Here is a 23,677-nt window from a genome sequence, read left to right on the forward strand (position 1 = left end):
TAGCAATTTAGCAATCTCAAAGCAGTCCTGGAACATAAACAGGTTTTAAAACTGAGTGGTACCTTCACATGAGGGTATCGGTTTTGTCCATTGTCCAAAGGCTCCACACTGAACATTGTCTGATCCATTTAATGTGAAGCCCTCTTCGCAGCTGAAGTCACATGTTGTTTTGTAATTGAAGGGTCCATAGGGGTGGGAGCAGTTCTTCATCCCTTTCTCAGGATTCTCCAGGAGTGTGCATTTTGCAGCTGGAACAATAATTCAGCAATTTTGATAGTTTAAGGCTCATGCCGGTAATACTTCAATTATGCTGCAGCGGAGGAATTGATCAAAAATTACTGGGTGACACTGCAACTAAAATAAAACATGAACAGGAAACTTAAAAGGTTCAATCAACAGGTCATAAACAGGGGCGATGATGTATCCCAGCCCTCATGGTGGCCACCGGTTGCTGGGAGTATGCTGACAGACTCTGCGTGCTCCCTCTCCACCCACAAATGTAGCCACAGGAAAGGGACAGACAGTCATGATGGACAACCCCTTTGGCCTCCCGCTGCCTGGACCTGCTAACGGCCAACATGGCCAGGTCTCTGCCTATATATATAAAATTCAGTAAGTTAAACACAAATGAAAGGGCTTCCTTTATTGATGTGAGCTCAGGTTACTCCCCAGTAAATGCCTCCTGGCAAGGCGTTCCATCTACAGGTACAGGCAGCGGGCGATCGAGGGGGGTCATCCAACCCGACTGTCTGCCTCACTACCGCAGCTATATTCACAGCCTATAAGGGGAACATGTGGTGTCCAAGGGCACAGTTGATGCCTTCTGTGCCCACTGGGCACTGCAGGGACTGGGGTGTATTATTGTCCCCTTTAAATCACATTTTAATTTGATGTTTTAAGTTTCCTTTCCGCTTTGTCTTTGGGCAGTTCCACTCCTTTTTGGGAGCTGCCCTTTTTAAGTTGTCCCTAAGTTAAGTTGATTTTGTTTATTTGGTTAAACACAAAAAGATATCCCCAGTAAATGCCTACCACCTGAATACAATTAACCACTGACTGTTATACAATTAATACCGGAGGGTCGGCAACAGTCTTGGAACAATATCGCAGTATGAAATAGTGCTTTTACCAAAGAAAGAAAAACCAAAGTGAGAGAAAGTCTGTCTTTATGTTTCACTGTAATAAATAGAAAGGAATGATTCTGGATTTTGTGATACCTTCACAGCTGGGGACCTGTGCTGTCCATTCTCCAGAGGCTTGACACTGAAGATTGCCAGATCCCTGAAGTACAAACCCCTCAGTGCAGCTGAAGACACAATTGGAATTGTAATTGAAATCTCCAAAGGGGCTTGTGCAGTCCATGATACCTCGTATAGGAATCTTCAGTAAATTACATTGAACAGCTGAAACATGAATTCATCCATTCGTCAGCCTGATAAATGGAATCCATTGCAGAGCAAACATTTTTGGGAGATATTGTAATTACAATTGTTTGTTCTTTAGTTCATTTACTGGAAGACTTTAAGAAGCTAGTTCCACTTGTGATTTGAATAGATGAATGCATTCTGCGGCGTGGTTCAGTGCAGGAGGATTTCAGTCTGAATTCTTATTGTGTGCTGAGTTCACTGATTCCAGCTGCAGTACTGTTTGAACCATTACAATTGGCGTCAGCATTCCTGGACTAGGGAGGAGAATAGAATCAGCTAGGATTCGCATGCAAGTTTCCTATCCAGTGACGACTGCTGGGAAGAAAATCTGTGGAGATATCATAAGAGGACAGGGGCAGATTTGGTTGTCATTGACTCTGTGGCCTCATATGGGGAGATTTAAATGCAATATCCAAAGGCTGTCATCTCCATAGAATTGTATGGAGATGGGAGAAAGTTGGAGGAACAGTTATTAGGAGAATCAAATCCATGCTAGTTAATAACAGGATTGACATATCACATAATTGATGTAACCACAGGTCAAAATGAGTGTTTGACTGAATCATTGACCCATTACAATAGCTAACCAGCTTATCCTTTTAAACCCTGTCTATGGAGAGGACATGCGCCTCTTCCACTGCAGCTGTACCTGCCAGTTGTTGCTATTCAAGCTCCAAAGTTTGGACTGCAACATAGTGAATTTTGCACTTTGTGTCATTGTTGCATGAAAATGCACAATTAACTTAGCTGATGAAGTTAAGGAATGATGCTACCAGTTTCATGAATAGACTCCGAATAACAAATGTTCAGAATTATTGCTTGGTAATAATTTTAGAAATAGATTATTATTTTTAAAACCTCTACTGATCAATGAGTTTTTTTAATGTCCAATTTCTATTAACACCACATCCAGGTTAGGAGGAAAGGCCAATTTTATTTTTCAGATGAACAACAAAACATAACCAGTTATTCACCGTACCATTGCAAATGGGTATCTTTGAAGTCCATTGCCCAGAAGCTTCACATTGGAGCCAGTCAGATCCCTGTAAGTTAAACCCAGCCTCGCAGACAAAATCACATCTTGAGCTGTAACTAAAAGGTCCAAAGGGGTCAGAACAGTTCGTGAGGAGGTTGTGAGGAATCTTCAGTTCACTGCATTTCACAGCTGCAAAGAGAAGTTTTCAGGAATTATTATGCACCAAACACATCAAAACCTTTTTCAAATGCAGAGGCCTTTCTAACCGGCTGCACTGGAAATCAAGGATCAGAAAGCCATGGATGGCTACACAACAGAAGGAGGCCATTCAGCCCATTACCACAATTTTAAATTCAATGTGCTGGTAAACTGTATGGGTTAGTTATTAACTGGGGTTATGGACAAGCAGAACTTGTTGCAGGATGGGATACAAATGGTTGAATTTTGGAGGGTGAAGAATGTTAGGACGGTAAGGTAGGCATTTGAGTCTAGAGCTGACAGAAGGGCTGGGATTTCTGACCCACCGCGGCAGGCTTCCCCACGGCGGATGTGGCGAGCCAGTCAAATCTCCATTGACTTCAGCGGGACTGTAAGAACTTGCTGGCAGGAGGGGCTGGAAAATCCCATCCAAGGTTTTCCCTCGTGGTCGGGCTGATGGAGGCTAGACCTGGTTAATGTTGTAGAGATGGTAGTAAGTGATGATGTTGATGGAGTTTGAAGCTCAGCTGAGGTCAACAGGATTTTGAGGTTTTCCATATTGCGTTTTAACTTGACAAAGTAACCCGGGGAGTGAGATAGAATCAAATGTCAAGACACCGTAGCTTATGGTGGATCTTCACAATGGTGGCTTCAGTCTTCCTGACTTTTGACTGAAAAACATTCTAGCTCATTCTTAGCTTAATGTAATGCAGCCTCATAGCACAGCAGTGATAATGGTGTTGACAGAAATGGTGGAGAGGTACCTTTCAGTGTCATTATCATCAACAACAGCAATTTGTATTTAAAAATGATGTGGAGTTGCCAGCGTTGAACTGGGGTAGGCACAGTAAGTAGTCTCACAACACCAGGTTAAAATCCAACAGGTTTATTTGGTAGCATGAGCTTTCGGAATGCCGCTCCTTCATCAGGTGAGTCTCACTCTGGTAGTCACCACACTCTGGTACCTGTTTGGGTACACTGAGGGAGAATTCAGCATAGCCAATGCACCTAACGAGCATGTCTTTCACACTGTGAGAGGAAACCGGAGCACCAGAGGAAACGAACGCAGTCATGTGCGGAGTTTGCACATTCTCCTCGTGTCTGCGTGGGTTTCCTCTGGGTGCTCCGGTTTCCTCCCACAGTCCAAAGATGTGCGGGTTAGGTTGATTGGCCATGCTAAACAAAAATGCCCCTCAATGTCCTGGGATGCGTAGATTAGAGGGATTAACGGGTAAAATATGTAGGGATCTGGGGGAAGGGCCTGGGTGGGATTGTGGTTGGTGCAGACTCGATGGGCCGAATGGCCTCTTTCTGTACTCTAAGGTTTCTATGAAATAGCACAATGGGGAGAACGTACAGATTCCGCACAGACAGTGACCCAAGCTAGGAATCGAACATGGGTCAGATGACCTCTGGTTGGGGGGAAGGGAGGTTGGTCAAATGGTTCTCTGGTGGGGGGGGCGAAGGAAGGTGGGTCAGATGGCTCTCTGGTGGGGGGGGGGGAGGGAGGCGGGTCAGATGGCTCTCTGATGGGAAGAGGGAGGCGGGTCAGATGGCTCTCTGGTGGGGGGAGGCAGGCAGGTCAAATGGCTGTCTGGTGGGGGGGGCAGGGGTCCGTTGCCACTTTGCGTCTGATCGGTGTGTGGGAAAAGGGGGTCCGTTGCTACTCTGCGTGCGATCGGTGTGTGGGAAGAGGGGGTCCGTTGCTACTCTGCGTGCGATCAGTGCAGGGGAAGGGATGGTCTGCTGCCACTCTGCGTGCGATTGCTGGGGAGGGTGGGGGGTCCGCTGCCACTCTGCGTACGATCGGTGGGGAGGAAGGGAGAGTCCACTGCCACTCTGTGTGCAATCGTTAGGGTGGATGGGGGGGGTCCGCTGCTACTCTGTGTGCGATCGGTGGGGTGGATGTGGGGTCCGCTGCCACTCTGCGTGCGATTGGTAGGGGGAAGGGGGTCCACTGCCATTCTGCATGCGATCGGTGGGGGGGATGGGGGGGTCCACTACCACTCTGCATGTGATCGGTGGGGGGGACGGGGGGCAGGGAGCCACGACTGGTCTGGATAACGGGATGGGTGGGGGGATAAGGGGGTCAGTTATGTTTTGGAGGTAGGGCAATATCTGTGGGGGCCAGGGGAAGGCATTATCCGGTCCAGGAGTGGCAAGGGAGCGTTTTTCTATTTTTTTCTCCGTGCATGTATAGTTGGAGAGACCAATCGGAGCTGCAGGATTTTGGGTGCGTTAAGCCCCGCTCATAGGCTTCTGCAGCGCAGTTCAGAATTGCTGCTATTTGTTCAGACAGAGTGCGTATGGGGGCACCTGAGAACGGGTCTAAAAGTCGGATCTGAAACACTCCCAGTTTCAAGTCTGCCCAGCACTTAGAATCAAAATGGTAAAATAGGGCCCGTGACCTCTCAAGAAGTCAGAGCATAAATGGGGAAATATAAAGGGAATATTTGAAGGGAACTGGAATTATCATAGTGATTTTAATCTGCACATTGATTGGACAAACCAAAACGGCAAGGGTAGCAATAATGAAGAATTTGTGGAGTATATCAGGTTTTATAGCAGTACGTTGTGGAACCTACCCGAAAACGGGATACTTTAGATTTGTTTTTGTGCATTAAAGAAGGATTAATAAGGGATCTTATGGTTAAGGATCCCTAGGAGATAGTGACCACAATATGATAGAATTCCAGATACATTTTGAAGGTGAACGCCATAAACCCATAACCAGTGTCTTCAACCTATATAAAAGCAATGTTGATAGGCAGTTAAGTAAGGGCATTACAATTATAGTTGCCTAAGGTGAACTGAGTAAACAAGCAAAGATAAGGGTCAGTAGGTGAGCAGTGGCAGGTATTCAAGCAACTGGTCTAAAATGCTTGGCAAGAGTTTATCCCAATGAAAAAGAGGCATTCCACAAGAATGAGGTGTTAGGCAGCAGATCAGAAATTCCAAGGCATATTATGAAATTCGCTTAGATCCCAACATTTTTGATTTTGTCATTAGGGTGAGCATAAGGTGTTTCACTCCAGGTATAATTCGATTGACCCACTAGGAAGCTTTTATCAAAACAAACTTGATTGAACAGCATAGTTGAAATATAATGAAAAGAATGAACATAACTTTTGCCAATTGAAATACCTAAACATGACAAGCTATAATTCTTAACAGCTAGCCATCTCTATGATTCCAATGTAAGCAATAGCCCCATGTGGGTGCTATGTTTCCAGCCTTTTAACCCCTCTGGACAGTTGGAGAAAGACGTCAGTCTTCTGACTCCCATACAGCAGCCTCCAGAGAAAATATTCCCTGTAGCCACGTCCAGAGAGAATGTCTCTCCAACAATTCCAAGCAGCAACTGAACTGATTTCTATGTGTAAGCCTAGTCCCACCCTGTCACATGAGTTTTCCTGTCAATCAGCTTAATCAAGCTCTACTCTGGAAGAACCCTAGGTGAAAACACTAAGATAACAACACTGCATTTGTCCAGATTAAAACAAACATTCCAGCAATTAAGATCAATTATGTTGCTGCAGTAACAAAATGGGCTGCCGGTTAACGGCAAAACAGCACCGGTTAATAGAACTAAAACAAATCCTGCATAAGAAACATGACACAAATACATTTCATAAAGACACAGCATCGTCACAGAGGCAAGATCCATGGCTGACAAAGAAGGTCAAGGATAATGTTAAATTGAAAAGCAGGATATACAAAGTGGCAAGAGATAGTGGTAGACCAAAGGACTGGGAAGTTTTTAGGATCCAGCAGCAAAAGATTTAAAAACTCATAAGAAGGGAGGAAATTATTTTGAAAGAAAACTTGCATGCAACATAGAAACAAACAGCAAGAGTTTCTATGGATATATAAATAGGAAGCGAGTGGCTAAGGTAAATGTGGGACCTCTACTGAACAAGGCGGGGGAACTAATAACAACAAACAAAGAAATGGCGTATATGCTAAATACATTTTTTGCATCAATCTTCATCGTGGAAGACATTGCAAATATCCCTAAGTTATCAGATGGGCTGATTTCAAATAACATACTAGAACTTACAAAAATCCCAATCACAAGGGGTAGAGTATTAGAGAAATTCAAGGGTCTAAAGGTAGACAAGTTGCCAGGACCCGATGAACTGCACGTTAGGGTATTAATAAAAGTAGCTGCAGAGATAGTGGACTCACTGGTAAAAATTTTCATAACTCGCTAAATTTCAGGAGGATACCAGAAGATTGGAAAACAGCTAATGTGTCACCTTTGTTCAAAAAGAGGGAAAGGCAGAAGGAGGGAACTATAGGCCAGTTAGTTTAACATCTATTATTGGCAAAATGCTGGTGTCTATAATCAAAGAGGAAATAACGTATCATTTAGGAAAGCTGAATATAATCAAACCTAGTCAACATGGTTTTATGAAAGGTAATTCATGTTTGACAAATTTGCTCAAATCCTTTGAGGGTATAACAGGGAGAGTAGATAGAGGGAAACCTGGAGATGTAGTGTATTTAAATATCCAAAAGGCATTTGACAAGGTGCCACATAAGTGGCTGGTGCATAAAGTAAAAGCCCATGGAACTAGAAGGAGTGTGTTAGAATGGATTGAAAATTGGCTGTCAGATAAAAAAGAGAGTTGGAATAAATGGGTCCTTTTCAGAGTGAAAGGATGTAACTAGTGGAGTACCACAGGGACCAGTTCTTGGCCCAAAATTGTTCACTATTTACATTAATGACCTGGAGGAAGGGACAGAATGTAAGGTTTCCAAATTTAGCAACGGCACAAAGATAGGTGGAAGGGCATGTTGTGGTGAGGATATTGTGATTCTGTAACAGGATATAAATAGATTCGGTGACTGGGCAAAATCCTGGCAAATGAAGTTTAATGTGGGGAAGTGTGAGGTCATGCACTTTGATAGGAGAAATCAAAAGGCAGATTATTATCTAAGTGGAGAGAGACTGCAGGTGAGTGAAATGCAGAGGGATCTATGTCTTTTAGTGCATGAATCACGAAAAGCTAGCAGGTAGGTCCAACAAGTAGTTAAGAAGGCAAACAGCATTTTAACCTTCATTGCAAAGGAGTTGGAATTTAAAAATAGGGCGGTTTTGTTGTTATTATACAGGTTGTTGGTGAGGCCTCAACAGGAATAATGCGTACAGTTTTAGTCCCCTTACCTAAAAAAGGATATAGTAACACTGGAGGCAGTCCAAAGGATATTCTCCAGGCTAATTCCTGGGACGAGAGTGTCCTATCAAAAGAGACTAAATAGTCTGGGTCTGTATTCCTTGGTGTTTGGAAGAGTGAGGAGTGACCTTATTCAAACATATAAGATCCTGAGGGGGCTTTACAGGGTAGATGGTGAGATGTTTTCACCAGTGGGAGATTCGAACAAGGGGACATGGCTACAAGATAAAGGGCCCCTCATTTGAAAATGAGGAGCGCAGGTGTGTGTGTGTGCATGTGTGTGCGTGCATGCGTGCATGCGTGTGAGCGTGCATATGTGCGTATGTGCGTGCGTGTGTGCGTGCGGCAGCAGTTCATGAAAGGAATTGTCACCACCTTCTCAAGAGCAGTTTGTGAAGAGCAGTAAATGTTGGCCATGTCAGCAGTACTCACATCCCATCAACAATAATAAAAAAACAGGCCTTCAGCCAGCTGGTCAAGGTTAGAGGAGGACAATATGGTCACCATGTCAAATGCTGCATACAGGGCACGAATGACAAGAAGGGATAGCTTATCTCCGTCACAGCTACAAAGGATGTCATTTGTGATTTTGATAAGCGCAGTATGACATTGTGGTAGGAACAGAAATCTGATTGGAGAGATTCAAACTTAAATAGCTGGGGATGGTGGGCAAGGGTATAGAAGGTGACAACATGCTCAAGAACTTTGGAAAGGAAAAGGAGTTTGAGATGAGGTGGTTGCTTGGAAGGACGGTTATGAAAGAAGTGATGATGGTAGATTTGAAGGAGGAAGGACAGTATTTAAAGCGATGTGTTGACATGACAGGTAGGAAAGGAAAGTGGGTGGTTTGTAGTTTAGTGGGTCAAGGAAGCAGGAGGTGAATGTTACAGACAAGATGAGCTTGGAGATCTTCGAGGGAAATGTGAGATTTCAGGGCTCAGGCAGGCATAGGCACCAGAAATGGGCTTTGAATTTCATAGAGTCAAGTACCTTGTCAGTGCTCAATACCTGAGTTAACTCATGAAGAACAATCACTTGGGCAAAATAGCCAAATGTTGCTGGTGGGAAAATTAAAGATCAAAAATGGATTTAAAGAAAATATCCTCCGATGTTAAGAAACATGTTGTGCATTTCCATCACTTCTACTTTTTTTAATTTCAGATTTCCAATATTATCATGGTTTCTTTCAGTTAGATTGGTGGCATGTAACCATTCCTAGGTATCTACCATTGTCTGCTCAAAACTATAGGCAGATCAAAGATAAAACAGTTCTACTCACACACTACCTTCACATGTTGGCTTTTGTGGTGTCCATTGTCCAGAAATTTTACAATGGATCCTGCTCGGTCCACTTAATGTAAACCCTTCGTTACAGCTAAAGGCACATGTTGAGTTGTAATGGAAGTCTGCGATGGGGTGGTTGCAATTCATGTTGCCATTGTCAGGCTCTGTTAAAGTTTCACATACCTGGACTGCAACAAAAAAGGTGTAAGTTATTAATGAAGTTATTTCCTTGAAAAATGACAAAGTAACAATGAATTGCCCTCTTGGGAAGATTAAAATGGCTGTCTTATAAAATAAAGGCCTACCTTCGCAGGTGGGGGTCTGATCTGTCCATTGACCAGAGGCTAGACACTGGATTCTGTCTGATCCATGCACAACGTACCCTTCTCTACAGCCAAAGGTGCAGGTTGCGTTGTAACGAAAATATCCAAGTGGATGGAAGCAGTTCATAATATCCTTACTGTTAACTTCCAACCATTTGCATTGCTTGGCTGAAAGTTATATGCAAACATCAAGCAGTGTCGGTACAGAGAATTCAGCAATTAAACATAGGTATTTGCTACCATTCAAGGAGTTCTTATTAAAAAGGGAAATGAGATCCCTATAGATTTCTAGTGAGGAATATCAGTAGTGTGGAATGGGACAAGTTTTCAAATCAGCATCAAGAGTGCTGAGGCTTGGGGCGTACAGCTTTGTTGTGAGGAAAAAGGTCTCCCTGCTTTACTCCAATAATGTGCTCTAACACAGAAAATATTCCACAATAATCTCAGAAACGAAGACTGGGTTACACTGTTGCCGTATTTCATGGTCAGCTGCTACTTACACGCAGCAGTCTGAAGTTACAGTGCAAAATGAAGCATATATTGAACACAAATGAACCTGTGTACTGTACCTTTACACTCTGGAAGAGGTGCAGTCCAATCTGCAGAAGCTGTACATTGAAGCCTCTTTGTTTTACGTATTTCATATCCTTCTACACAGCTAAAGTCACACACTGAGCTGTAGCTGAAATTTCCATATGGATGGGAACAGGTCATCAGGCCTCGGTCAGGTGGCTCCAGTCCAAAACACTTAATGACTAAAAATAATAATATCAACATGATTTGAAAAAGCTAATGAAGGGCAGTATATATATTAAATGTACACCAAAGATTTAAAAAAATATACTAGCCATCTCATGTCATATCTTCAATTCGCATTAAAGTCAAACATAAAATGCTGGAAATACACAGCAGGTCAGGCAGCATTTATGATGCTAAAAGGCAGCTTAATATTCTGTGTGTTCAGATGTGGGAAAGGTCTTAAACCTGAAATATTAATGTCATTTCTCTTCACAGGAACTGGCTGACCTGCTGTATAGTTCCAGTAGGTTTTGCCTTGATTTCCAGCATTTTTAATTGCTTTTATTTGTACAAGAAATTGCTTGCAGAATTATAATAACTCAAGGGAATGATACATTCAACCCCCAAAATGTATTCATCAAAAGAGCAAGGAAAAGCGGAGTGGCAGAAAAGGAAAGAACACTATGGTGGCTGGAGGCATACGGAATTCAAACTGTGCACCCTAAGCTGAATTTTATGAGGGGGGTATTGCTTGCCCCCATTAGAAAAATCAGTCGCAAGCCAACCGATTTTAAATAAGAACTGCCTCACAGCGATAACTGGGTGTTGCCTTAGCAAGCAAAGAGTGGGACTTTCCCCCCTCAGTGGAAGAAAGTCCCACCCTTGAGAACTGCTGGCCAATCTGGCAGTCCTTGGCATCCCAGCACTCTGGGAGTGCGGAATGACTGGACTACACTCTTGTCCTATTTCATGGCCATCTGCTATTGACGTGCAGCAGTGTCTATTGATGTTACTGCGTAATAAAGATGTTCAAAGTAAAGCAAACGCTGAACATGAATGAACTTGTGTACTGTATCTTTGCACTCTGGAAGAGGTGTGGTCCAATCTGCTGAATAACTACTCCCACAAGGGAGATCATGGCGACCAGACAGATAATCCCAGGCTTCTTGGACAGGGTGGGATTAGGAACCCCAGGAATGTGTGGGGCTTTGTGTTTTAGAGGCCAGGTGGGGAAGTAAAAAGCTGCGGTATGGTCTTAATGGGGGGTGGGGGAGGGGGAGTGGTGGAACGCGATGTGCACAGGGCACCCCTGCTCCCTAAAGGATATGCTCCCCACCCCCAGCCTCCACTCTCGTCCACGTTCCACTGCCCAGCATATTATGGCAGTGCAGGAAGATTGAGGTCCTTAAATGGCCAATAAAAGGCCATTTATAGGCTTCAATTGGCTTAGGGGTTAACAGGTTTGTGGGTGCTTTATCATTCCCCATGTTATAGGTACTGAGTTAGGGTAGGTGGAAAGTGGTGGGCAACTGTCACACCATATTTTATGTGTGTCCCACCGCAAATATTTCCAATGGGGGAGACTGTGAAATCCTGCTCCATATATCATGTAGTGTTTAGAAGCAGACCACATCTTATGTATTCTAACCTGCCTAATAGTACGTCTTTGATTTCCCTCTTTTTATGCCAAATGGTTGGGATATGGAGAATCCTCAGAGGAAGCCCTCTGCGGCATTCTGAATGCGTCACAGCCGAAATGACAAAGGCTTTTTATTGTATTTCATGTGGAGTGTTTGGGGCATCACGAGGTTGTGAATGCCACCATGTAAAGGCAAACCAGGGATCTGGGTTCGACTCCCAGCTTGGTTAGCACAGTGGCTAGCACTGCTGCCTCACAGCGCCAGGGTCCTGGGTTCGATTCCTGGCTTAGGTCACTGTCTGCGCGGAGTCTGCACGTTCTCCCCGTGTCTGCGTGGGTTTCCTCCGGGTGCTCCGGTTTCCTCCCACAGTCTGAAAAGCATGCTGGTCAGGTGCATTGGCCATGCTGTATTCTCCCTCAGTGTACCCGAACAGGCGCCAGAGTGTGGCAACTAGGAGATTTTCACAGTAGCTTCATTGCAGTGTTAGTGTAAACCTACTTGTGACAATAATAAATAAACTTCAACTTTAAAGTCTCTTTTTTTCAAACATTGCTCTCGCTACTGAGACAAAACAAAGAAGCAAGATAAAAGCTTCAACCAAGACCAAACATGATAGCAACCCTATTGCTGGTTTCTTTCAATTGATGGAACTTAAATCTGGCTGTCCTAAATCCCTAGTTTATAAGGATAGGCAATAGAAACAATAATGAAATGGTGCTAAATTGTGCTAATAATGTCATTATGTCATTATTTACATGCAGCTGACTCTAACCCCAATGTGGTGGAGGCTTCCAATGCCTGATGGGCAGTGCAGCGGGATGGGAGACATTAACGGAGGCCGTGTAACAGGCTTCCCGCTGGGCGCCACAGCTTCTGTGTGTCTCCGGCCACCAGATTTCCAGCGTCGTCAGCTCTGCACCAGAAATTGGCACAGGAGCTGATTAAAATATTGGAATCGTAATTTAAATCCTATTAGTGGGCCCGGGACAGATCGGGACTGATGGGGTGGAGGGGGTGGAGGGGGTGGAGGAGATCGAAGTGGGCCAGTGGGCTATGGGGGGTGGTGGTGGTGAGGGCTGGCCTGAACACGTCCGGGAGGTCAGCGATCGGGGTGGGGGGGGGGGGGGGGGGTGGGGGTCAGAGGGGCAGCATTACGGGGGCGCAGGGCTGGCCAGCAATCGGGAGGCCGACAGTGCGGGGCTACTGCGCATGCACCAGTATTGGCGCTGACAGATTGGCGCATGCACAGTGGCCCACTCAGCGCTATGCTGCCAGCCTCTCCAGCGGGAGTAGGCCCCGCCCACTAATTTTCAGCGCGATTCACACTAGGGCACTCTGTGATGCACAGGGTGTGGGAGATTCATTTTGAACGTCCCACTGAAAAAAGCAATGGGATTTACTCCAGTCTACTCCAGAAATGTTTGGGGGAGAATTTCACCCCAGATCATTCAAAGACTATTTCCTCGGGTGGATGGGGCTATTACAAGGGGGCATAACTATAGGGTTCATGGTTGGAGATATAGGAAGGATATCAGAGGTAGGTTCTTTACGCAGAGAGTGGTTGGGGTGTGGAATGGACTGCCTGCAGTGATAGTGGAGTCAGACACTTTAGGAACATTTAAGCGGTTATTGGATAGGCACATGGAGCACACCAGGATGATAGGGAGTGGGATAGCTTGATCTTGGTTTCAGATAAAGCTCGGCACAACATCGTGGGCCGAAGGGCCTGTTCTGTGCTGTACTGTTCTATGTTCTAGATCATTTCATAGTGCGTCATATGCAAATGCAACTGGTGTTAATCCATTTCATCTGCAATTTCTACCAGCTGTGCTATTACCGGAGGTTGTTGCAATTCCATATTTGCACATTTTGTTCTAAGCCTGACTGTGTGCATCTTTTAAAATGTGTTTATGTCTTCCTTAAAGCTTAAACATTGTACAAAGAGCTCACCTTTTTCACATTTGTCTCCATAGAATCCTTCATCGCAGCTACATTTATAATCACCAATAGTTTCCACACATTCTCCATGACCACTGCAAGAATCAAGGTGGCACGAGGCTGTGAAAAGATGACATATTTATAATAATTACTTGCCACAATAAACAAAACTAACTCCTAATCAAGACCTGTGCTCAGTTTATCACAAAATCACAAGGTAACTACAAATGAGAAAGACCATCCAACTGGACTCATCCATCCAGATGACCCTAAATTGCCCCCATTGTAGCATTAAATTGGATCTTAAATGATTCCAGGGTTTACGTCCCTGTTGCTCTGTCTGGAATTCCATTCCATGTGTTTATCATTCTTTGTGTGAGGAAGCATATCCTGATATGAGTCCTAATTTTGCCTTTTACGCCTTGTGCTGCGGTTTTGTGGTGCAGTATTGCAGTGCCCCTACCTCTCGACCAGAAGTCCCGGGTTCAGGTCCAACACCAAGACTTACTAGCTACAGGTTCAGCTCGGTTCAGCGGGCTGCTAATCAGCTCAGGAATCCTTCTACTACTTCTCCAATATTCCCCAAAGGGAAAAGGAGTGTGTGTGAAGACACACTAAAAGATCTGTTTATGCTTCCTTTGTGCTATGCTTACAAATTAATGGAAAGGTTTCTTTCAAATTTACTTCTTCCATACCATTTATTATCTTAAATATCTTCAAATGATCCTCTCATGTGCCTCCTTTCTAGAATGAGAAGAACGGATTTCTCCTTTATTTCCCCATAACTTGGATCATTAACACCAGGGATCAGTCTTCTGGTTTTCTTTGCATTGCCTCCAATGTTTAAATATCTCCTTCATCATAAAATATTTGCTATAACAAAGTATTACTGATGGCTTAGAGATAAAAGGAAAGGAAAAGGTTGCAGAGAAATAGTAAAGAATCTGGAAATGCACAGCAACTCAAAGAAGGACAAGGAACATTTCAGGAGTGGGGGGAATGAGATCCCTCAACAGAACATTTAATTAGAACAGTAAGTGCTCTGTGTGAAGAATGCTGCTCTGCATCAGTCCAACATTTGCCTTTTACCCTTTGAAACCATAACATTTGTTTCATCTCTCAAGTTAATTTAAGGTAATATTCTAGACCTCCTTTTCCACTTTTTTTAAACTTTGTTAAAACCTCTTTTATTCTGGCTGAAAAAATAAAGTTTCTCTGGTCTTTTCTGTCATTTAGAGCCTCAAACCGATGCGTCAGCTTCTCTGCTCTCTGCACCTTCTCTACAGTTGGAGTATTTTCCTCGTGCCTGGGTGGCACAATCCTTGAGGCGCGGTCTGTCAGATCAGAGCTGAGCAGTTTGCACAGGATGTTTACTATCCTGGTTATGTCCGGGTCCCTCTGTTTCTGGCTGCCCTGCATCTAATTCAAGATTCCTTGATTTTATTCCATCTCCACTAAGCCATGATTACCCTGTCTGCCAACACAGAGGCAGAGCCCCTCATCTTTAACTCATTATCTAGACTCAGTCTTTCAGAAAGCATTTGACAAGATCGTGAACAGGAGACTGTGGAACAAATGTACGGGAGTGTGGCAAATTGAGAAACCGCATAGAAAAAAATACTGGAACAGGGACATGCCATTTTACTGGTTGAGGCCATTCCACCATTCAATGAGATCATGGCAGATCTGTGCCCAAACTCCAAAAAAAGTGTCTGCACCATATTTTTTAAGACCTTTGGATAACAAAAGGACGGCACAGTGGCACAATGGTTAGCACTGCTGCTTCACAGCGCCAGGGACTCGGGTTCAATTCTGGCCTCGGGTCGCTGTCTGTGTGGAGTTCTCCCCGTGTCTGCGTGATTTCCTCCGGTTTCCTCTCTCAGTCCAAAAGATGTGCTAGTTAGGTTCATTGTCCATGCTAAATTCTCCCTCAGTGTACCCGAACAGGCACCAGAGGATTTTCACAGTAACTTAATTGCAGTGTTAGTGTAAGCCTACTTGTGATTAATAAATAAAACTTTAACTTTAGAAGTCTCACAACACCAGGTTAAAGTCCTGGTTTATTTGGAATCACGAGCTTTCGGAGCACTGCTCCTTCATCAGGTGAGTGGAGAGGTAGGTTCCCAAACACGGCATATATAGGCAAAGACACAATTGCAAGATGACGGTTGGAATGCAAGTCTTTTCTGGTAATCAAGGTCTTTACAGCTACAGACAATGCGAGTGGAAAGAGGGTTAATCACAGGTTAAAGAGGTGTGAATGGTCTCAAGCCAGCCCAGGCAGTATGGTGGGGGTTACATGTAGTGTGACATGAACCCAAGATCCCAGTTGAAGCCATCCTCATGCATGCGGAGCTTGGCTATCAGTTCCTGCTCAGAGATTTTGTGTTGTCGTGTGTCGTGAAGGCCGCCTTGGAGAACGCTTACCTGAAGATTGGAGGCTGAATGCCCTTGACTGCCGAAGTGGTTCCCCGATAGGAAGGGAACATTCCTGTGCCCACCCCAATCCAATGCCAGCACCTCCACATAATTTAATTAGAAAGTGAAAACTTTGTCTGAAAATCAGTGAGTTTTTCTTATGACAGAAGCAAGTATCCACACAATTAATCAGATGAATAACGGCTCTGTTTTATGTATGTTTGAGTACCCTATGCTTCTGTCAGCTGAGAATGTCTGCTGCATTTTCACATGACACAACTTTCAAAAGGCAAGTTAAGGCAAACCAAGGTCTCAAATTATCCAATCTCTGGTTGTAATTTATTATTTTAATTTTTTTGAAGAAGCACTGCACTGAAACTTTCACCTTTTTTTTCTAGAAATGAACTGAACTGTTATCTCGTGATTCTGTTTTTATTTCAGATTTTCAGTTTATCCCTTTTCTTCCACCTCATCAAGCTTGGCTCAACTGGCAGCATTGTAGCCCATGGGTCAGAAGTGAGGATGTCAACTCATACTGCAGGCCCGGGCATGCAATCTAGGACAAAAGACTGCGGAGATATCAGAGTGGCTCTTTTTCAGAGATAGTTCCTGTTTGGGGGCATGCAAAAGATCCCACGGCAGGAGCGGAGAGGTGGGCTGGCGTACTGAGAAACATTCCTCGCTCAATCAACATTCCCTTCAAATCTCATAGAGGAGTCGATCCAAGGAAGAATCTTGCGCCTTCATTAATTTGCTGGTTATTTATTTAGTTGCAGTGTGCAAATTGGTTTTAACTACTTTTTTGGTTCATTTGTGGGATGTGATTAAGCATTTATTTCACATCCCTAATTGCCATTGAGCTGAAGAACAAAGTTAAGAGTCAACAACATTGCTCTGGGGGGTGACATGTGGACTGGGGAAGGTTAACAGATTTCCCTCATTGTGAACCAGTTGGGTTTTTAAAAAATAATCCAGTAGCTTCATGATCATCATTACTGACACTTGGGTGTGGGCGGCACAGCGGCACAGTGGTTAGCACTGTTGCCTCATGGCTCCAGGGGACCCGGATTCAATTCCATCCTCGGGTCACTGTATGTGTGGGGTTTACATGTTCTCCCAGTGTCTGCATGGGTTTCCTCCGGGTGATCTGGTTTCCTCCCACAGTCCAAAGATGTGCAGGCTAGGTGGGTTGGCCATGCTAAATTGCCCCTTAGTGTCCCGGGATGTGTAAATTAGTGGGATTAGCAGGGTAAATACGTGGGGTTGGGGGATAGGGCAAGGGTGAGATGTTCTGTTGGAGAGTTGGTGCAGACTCAATGGGCCGAATGGCCTTCTTTAGGGATCCTATGGTTCTAAGTGCTTACTAGCTTTTAATTTCAGATTGATTTAATTCAAATTCAAATTCCCCAGTTGCTGTGATGGGATTTGAACTCCAGTGCCCCAGATCATTAGTCTATAGGCCCCTGGATTACCAGCCTTTACTCTTCAGTAATTGTGGTGAACCATCGTTGGTTCCCACTAGATAGTGCTGAGCCAGGGTCTGGCCAGTGCTGCAAGTATGTATATGTGTTGCTGTTGGGGTTAGGGATGGGTTGTTCTACTTGTTGCTGTTGGGGTTGGGGTTGGGCTGTTACACCTTGTATTATAGTTATTGTGGTACATCCCAGTCGGGTTCCGCCTCCTGGGAGAGGTATAAAGGTCACTGCTCTGTCTGGGACCCCTCAGTCTGGGATCGTGTATATAATTAGTAGCTTCGTTGTAACAGCAAATAAAAGCCTTTATTTCCTGAGCATCTCAAGCCTCGTGTGTGATAACGCGCATCAGTAATATAATTTAAATTTATAAAATAAGGAAATTATATGGAGTGATCGGTAAATCTATATATTCAGGTTCTTTCTTATCTCCTAATAATCTTTAAAGTTACCTTGGTAACACAGTGGTCTTTTTCTTTTACGGCAGGATTCATCATTCCATTGCCCTGTATATGTCGTTCTCTTTATATACATTTCCACACAGTCTTCATTGTTCCTTCCATTGTTGGGCTCACCAGGAGCCCAGTTCTTAGCAAAATCATCTAATGGCCGATTTGTTCCAATCCAGGTCCAGATATTGTTTATCTTCCTCAAACCAATCCAGACATGGGTGGATCCTTTTGGCAAATAATCATTCAGGTAGTTGTTTTCCTTCATATTCTGTATCGCCACCATGTCAGTGTACTGTCCTTTACAGTAATCCCATGCCTTGCTCCATGTCATGGTTGTATTGGAATAATGGTATATCCAGCCATGCACTCCTTCTAACATCAGAGATTCTGTAAAGGAAGAAAAGCTGTGATATTATGGGCCAGATTTTCTTCGGACAATTTAAAAATGGCAAGTGGGACACAATTCTGGAACTCCCACCCCCATTCCCCAGGCACCTTACTTGAGAAAGGATATACTGGCACTGGAGGGGGTGCGGAGGAGATTCACTACTTTGATTCCGGAGTTGAGAGGGTTGGCTTATGAGGAGAGACTGGGTAGACTGGGGCTATACACATTGGAATTCAGAAGAATGAGGGGCGATCTTATAGAAACATATAAGATTATGAAGGGAATAGATAAGATAGAAGCAGGGAAATTGTTTCCACTGGTGGGTGAAACTAGAACTAGGGGGCATAGCCTCAAAATAAGGGGAAGCAGATTTAGGACTGAGTTGAGGAGGAACTTCTTCACACAAAGGGTTGTGAATCTGTGGAATTCCCTGCCCAGTGAAGCAGTTGAGGCTACCTCATTGAATGTTTTTAAGGCAAGGATAGATAAATTTTTGAACAGTAAAGGAATTAAGGGTTATGGTGAGCGGGCGGGTAAATGGAGCTGAGTCCACAAAGATCAGCCATGATCTTATTGAATGGCGGGGCAGGCTCGAGGGGCCAGATGGCCTACTCCTGCTCCTAGTTCTTATGTTCTTATTCCTAGCATGTAAATTTGATCCAATTTTCTACAGTGCAGGGTAAGAGTGTGGGTAATGATCCCATACCTTGTACTCTCGATCCGGCAGGCTCCACTGCGTGAGTAGATATTTCCTAGTTCTCACAAATTTCTTTGCAATCTGACCATCATCTCCATGATTGTGGGTCATGACCCTCAAAGGAGTCATAAACCATAGTCTGGAATTAGGAGTCTCTTGAAAGGTAAGGTCAAAGGGCCTTACCCAGGTCCCCTATGCCCACTCCATGCCAATTCATGCCTCCATATAACTTAGCTGAGAGCCCAGGCACTCGTAAAATAATTATGAGTGAGTTTGTTGACACAGATAGAAAGAAGACTTATAGTAAGTTATGTTTTCTGTGATCTCTTTTGCCAATGGCCCAAGTTCATTTGCACAAAATAAAGAGGTGCCAAGCGCATACTGCTTCTGTTACTGATACTTTAAAGATCTGGTTCATTGACACATTTATAAGGTTGTAACAGCATTTTAGGGTTCATAGAAACCCTACAGTGCAGAAGGCGGCCATTCGGCCCATTGAGTCTGTACCGACCACAATCCCACCCAGGCCCTACCCCCACATATTGACCCGCTAATCCCTCTAACCTACGCATCTCAGGACTCTAAGGGGCAATTTTTAACCTGGCCAATCAACCTAACCCGCACATCTTTGGACTGTGGGAGGAAACCGGAGCACCCGGAGGAAACCCACGCAGGCACGAGGAGAGTGTGCAAACTCCACACAGACAGTGACCCAAGCCGGGAATCAAACCCAGGTCCTTGGAGCTGTGAAGCAGCAGTGCTAACCACTGTGCTACCATGCCACCCTTCATTGGCTTGCTCAAAAGTGTATACTGACTGAATGAGCATGGGACTGCAATGAGTTAGCATGGAGGGTATGAGGGGCCATCAGAGGTGGTTGGGGGTATGAGTTGGTTTGGAGGTGGAAGAGGAGGGTGATGGCTAGGGAGCCTAAAATATAAGCAAACAACTGGTACAAAGTCCTAGAGAACTGAGGTGGGGCTTGTAAACAGGCTGCCTTGGCACCCAATCACTCTGTGATCACCTCTTATCTGCTTCTAAGGTTGGTAGGCCCGACTCTAACCTGCACTTGCTCTCCCAGGAGCAAAGGTTCAGTCTGAACATAGAACATAGAACAGTACAGCACAGAACAGGCCCTTCGGCCCACGATGTTGTGCCGATCTTTATCTGAAACCAAGATCAAGCTATCCCACTCCCTATCATCCTGGTGTGCTCCATGTGCCTATCCAATAACCGCTTAAATGTTCCTAAAGTGTCTGACTCCACTATCACTGCAGGCAGTCCATTCCACACCCCAACCACTCTCTGTGTAAAGAACCTACCTCTGATATCCTTCCTACATCTCCCACCATGAACCCTATAGTTATGCCCCCTTGTAATAGCTCCATCCACCCGAGGAAATAGTCTTTGAACGTTCACTCTATCTATCCCCTTCATCATTTTATAAACCTCTATTAAGTCTCCCCTCAGCCTCCTCCGCTCCAGAGAGAACAGCCCTAGCTCCCTCAACCTTTCCTCATAAGACCTACCCTCCAAACCAGGCAGCATCCTGGTAAATCTCCTCTGCACTCTTTCCAGCGCTTCCACATCCTTCTTATAGTGAGGTGACCAGAACTGCACACAATATTCCAAATGTGGTCTCACCAAGGTCCTGTACAGTTGCAGCATAACCCCACGGCTCTTAAACTCCAACCCCCTGTTAATAAAAGCTAACACACTATAGGCCTTCTTCACAGCTCTATCCACTTGAGTGGCATCCTTTAGAGATCTGTGGATATAGAACATAGAACATAGAACATTACAGCGCAGTACAGGCCCTTCGGCCCTCGATGTTGCACCGACCAGTGCTACCAATCTAAAGCCCCTCTAATCTACACTATTCCAATATCATCCATATGTTTATCCAATAACCACTTGAACGCTCTCAACATTGACGAGTCCACCACTGCTGCAGGCAGGGCATTCCACGCCTTTACTACTCTCTGAGTAAAGAACCTACCTCTAACATCTGTCCTATATCTCTCACCCCTCAATTTAAAGCTATGTCCCCTAGTGTTAGCCATCACCATCCGAGGAAAAAGGATCTCGCTATCCACCCTATCTAATCCTCTGATCATCTTGTATGCCTCTATTAAGTCACCTCTTAACCTTCTTCTCTCTAACAAAAACAACCTCAAGCCCCTCAGCCTTTCCTCATACGATTTTCCCACCATACCAGGCAACATCCTGGTAAATCTTCTCTGCACCCTTTCCAACACTTCCACATCTTTCCTATCATGCGGCGACCAGAACTGTACGCAATACTCCAAATGCGGCCGCACCAGAGTTTTGTACAGTTGCAGCATGACCTCCTGGCTCCGAAACTCAATGCCTCTACCAATAAAAGCTAACACACCGTACGCCTTCTTAACAACCCTATCAACCTGGGTGCCAACTTTCAGGGATCTATGCACATGGACACCCAGATCCCTCTGTTCATCCACACTACCAAATATCTTACCATTAGCCCAGTACTCTGTATTCCTGTTACTCCTTCCAAAGTGAATCACCTCACACTTTTCCGCATTAAACTCCATTTGCCACCTCTCAGCCCAGCTCTGCAGCTAATCTATGTCCCTCTGTAACCTGCCACTTCCCTCCGCACTGTCTACAACTCCACCGACTTTAGTGTCATCCGCAAATTTGCTAATCCATCCTTCCACGCCCTCATCCAAGTCATTTATAAAAATGACAAACAGCAGTGGCCCCAAAACAGATCCTTGCGGCACACCACTGGTAACTGAACTCCAGGATGAATATTTCCCATCAACCACCACCCTTTGTCTTCTTACAGCTAGCCAATTCCTGATCCAAACCACTAAATCACCCTCAATCCCATGTGTCCATATTTTCTGCAAAAGCTTACCATGGGGAACCTTATCAAACGCTTTGCTGAAATCCATATACACCACATCAACCGCTTTACCCTCATCCACCTCTTTGGTCACCTTCTCAAAGAACTCAATAAGGTTTGTGAGGCACGACCTACCCTTCACAAAACCGTGCTGACTATCCCTAATCAAATTATTCCTTTCTAGGTGATTATAAATCCTATCTCTTATAATCCTTTCCAATACTTTGCCCACAACAGAAGTAAGGCTCACCGGTCTATAATTACCAGGGTTGTCCCTATTCCCCTTCTTGAACAAGGCGACAACATTTGGATATGGACCCCAAGATCTCTCTGTTCCTCCACAGTCTTCAGAACCCTACCTTTGGCCCTGTAATCCACATTTAAATTAGTCCTACCAAAATGAATCACCTCACATTTATCAGGGTTAAACTCCATTTGCCATTTTTCAGCCCAGCTTTGCATCCTATCTATGTCTCTTTGCAGCCTACAACAGCCTTCCACCCCATCCACTACTCCACCAATCTTGGTGTCATCAGCAAATTTACTGATCCACCCTTCAGCCCCCTCCTCTAAGTCATTAATAAAAATCACAAAGAGCAGAGGACCAAGCACTGATCCCTGTGGCACTCCGCTAGCAACCTGCCTCCAATCCGAAAATTTTCCATCGACCACCACCCTCTGTCTTCGATCAGATAGCCAGTTACCTATCCAATCGGCCAACTTTCCCTCCATCCTTACTTTCATCATAAGCCGACCATGGGGTACCTTATCAAACGCCTTACTAAAATCCATGTATATGACATCAACTGCCCTACCTTCATCAACACACTTAGTTACCTCCTCAAAAAATTCTATCAAATTTGTGAGGCACGACTTGCCCTTCACGAATCCGTGCTGACTATCCCGGATTAATCCGCATCTTTCTAAATGGTCGTAAATCCCATCCCTAAGGACCTTTTCCATCAATTTACCAACCACCGAAGTAAGACTAACCGGTCTATAATTACCAGGGTCATTTCTATTCCCTTTCTTAAACAGAGGAACAACATTTGCCACTCTCCAGTCCTCTCGCACCATCCCCGTGGACAGTGAGAACCCAAAGATCAAAGCCAAAGGCTCTGCAATCTCATCCCTTGTCTCCCAAAGAATCCTGGGTGTCCTTGATAGGTATGTCCCTGTCAGGCAGGGAGGAAATGGCCGAGTGAGGGAACCATGGTTCACGAAAGAGGTGGAATGGCTTGTGAAAAGGAAGAGGGAAGCTTATGTAGGGATGAGGAAACAAGGTTCAGATGGCTCGATTGAGGGTTACAAGTTAGCAAGGAATGAGCTGAAAAAGGGGCTTAGGAGAGCTAGGAGGGGACATGAGAAGTCCTTGGCGGGTCGGATCAAGGAAAACCCCAAGGCTTTTTACTCTTATGTGAGGAATAAAAGAATGACCAGGGTGAGGTTAGGGCCGGTCAAGGACAGTAGTGGGAACTTGTGTATGGAGTCAGTAGAGATAGGCGAGGTGATGAATGAATATTTTTCTTCAGTGTTCACCAAGGAGAGGGGCCATGTTTTTGAGGAAGAGAAGGTGTTACAGGCTAATAGGCTGGAGGAAATAGATGTTCGGAGGGAGGATGTACTGGCAGTTTAAAATAAACTGAAGGTCGATAAGTCCCCTGGGCCTGATGAAATATATTCTAGTCTGACGGGACACTTTCTCCCGAGACGTGTCAGCCAACGTGGGAAATGTCTTTCTCGGCAGCAGAAATCCGGCCCTATGTCAGCAAATGTTAACAAATTTGTGGCTGTTAATTGCCTGATGTGAAGTGGTGAGTAGCGAAGGGAAAGGTCCTAACTCTGAATCCAGGGGCAAACTAAAACCCAGTGGAT

The 23,677-nt window shown here is 44.7% G+C and overlaps 1 protein-coding gene across 2 annotated transcripts in view; it reads right to left on the minus strand.

Annotated features, from left to right (window-relative positions):
• Positions 1–23,677, minus strand: part of LOC144497277 (P-selectin-like) — a 75,003-nt gene that overhangs the window by 35,916 nt on the left and 15,410 nt on the right. For both annotated transcript variants that reach the window (XM_078218298.1, XM_078218297.1), the window contains exons 3-10: positions 17,825–18,211; positions 13,495–13,602; positions 9,955–10,140; positions 9,368–9,553; positions 9,065–9,250; positions 2,404–2,589; positions 1,215–1,400; positions 63–248 (exon numbers count right to left, since the gene is read on the minus strand). In XM_078218298.1, coding sequence (XP_078074424.1) covers positions 63–248; positions 1,215–1,400; positions 2,404–2,589; positions 9,065–9,250; positions 9,368–9,553; positions 9,955–10,140; positions 13,495–13,602; positions 17,825–18,211 — 1,611 coding nt within the window. The remainder of the gene's footprint in view (positions 1–62; positions 249–1,214; positions 1,401–2,403; positions 2,590–9,064; positions 9,251–9,367; positions 9,554–9,954; positions 10,141–13,494; positions 13,603–17,824; positions 18,212–23,677) is intronic.

The sequence above is a fragment of the Mustelus asterias genome, chromosome 8 (genome assembly GCF_964213995.1).
Source record: "Mustelus asterias chromosome 8, sMusAst1.hap1.1, whole genome shotgun sequence".
Classification (NCBI taxonomy): Eukaryota; Metazoa; Chordata; class Chondrichthyes; order Carcharhiniformes; family Triakidae; genus Mustelus; species Mustelus asterias.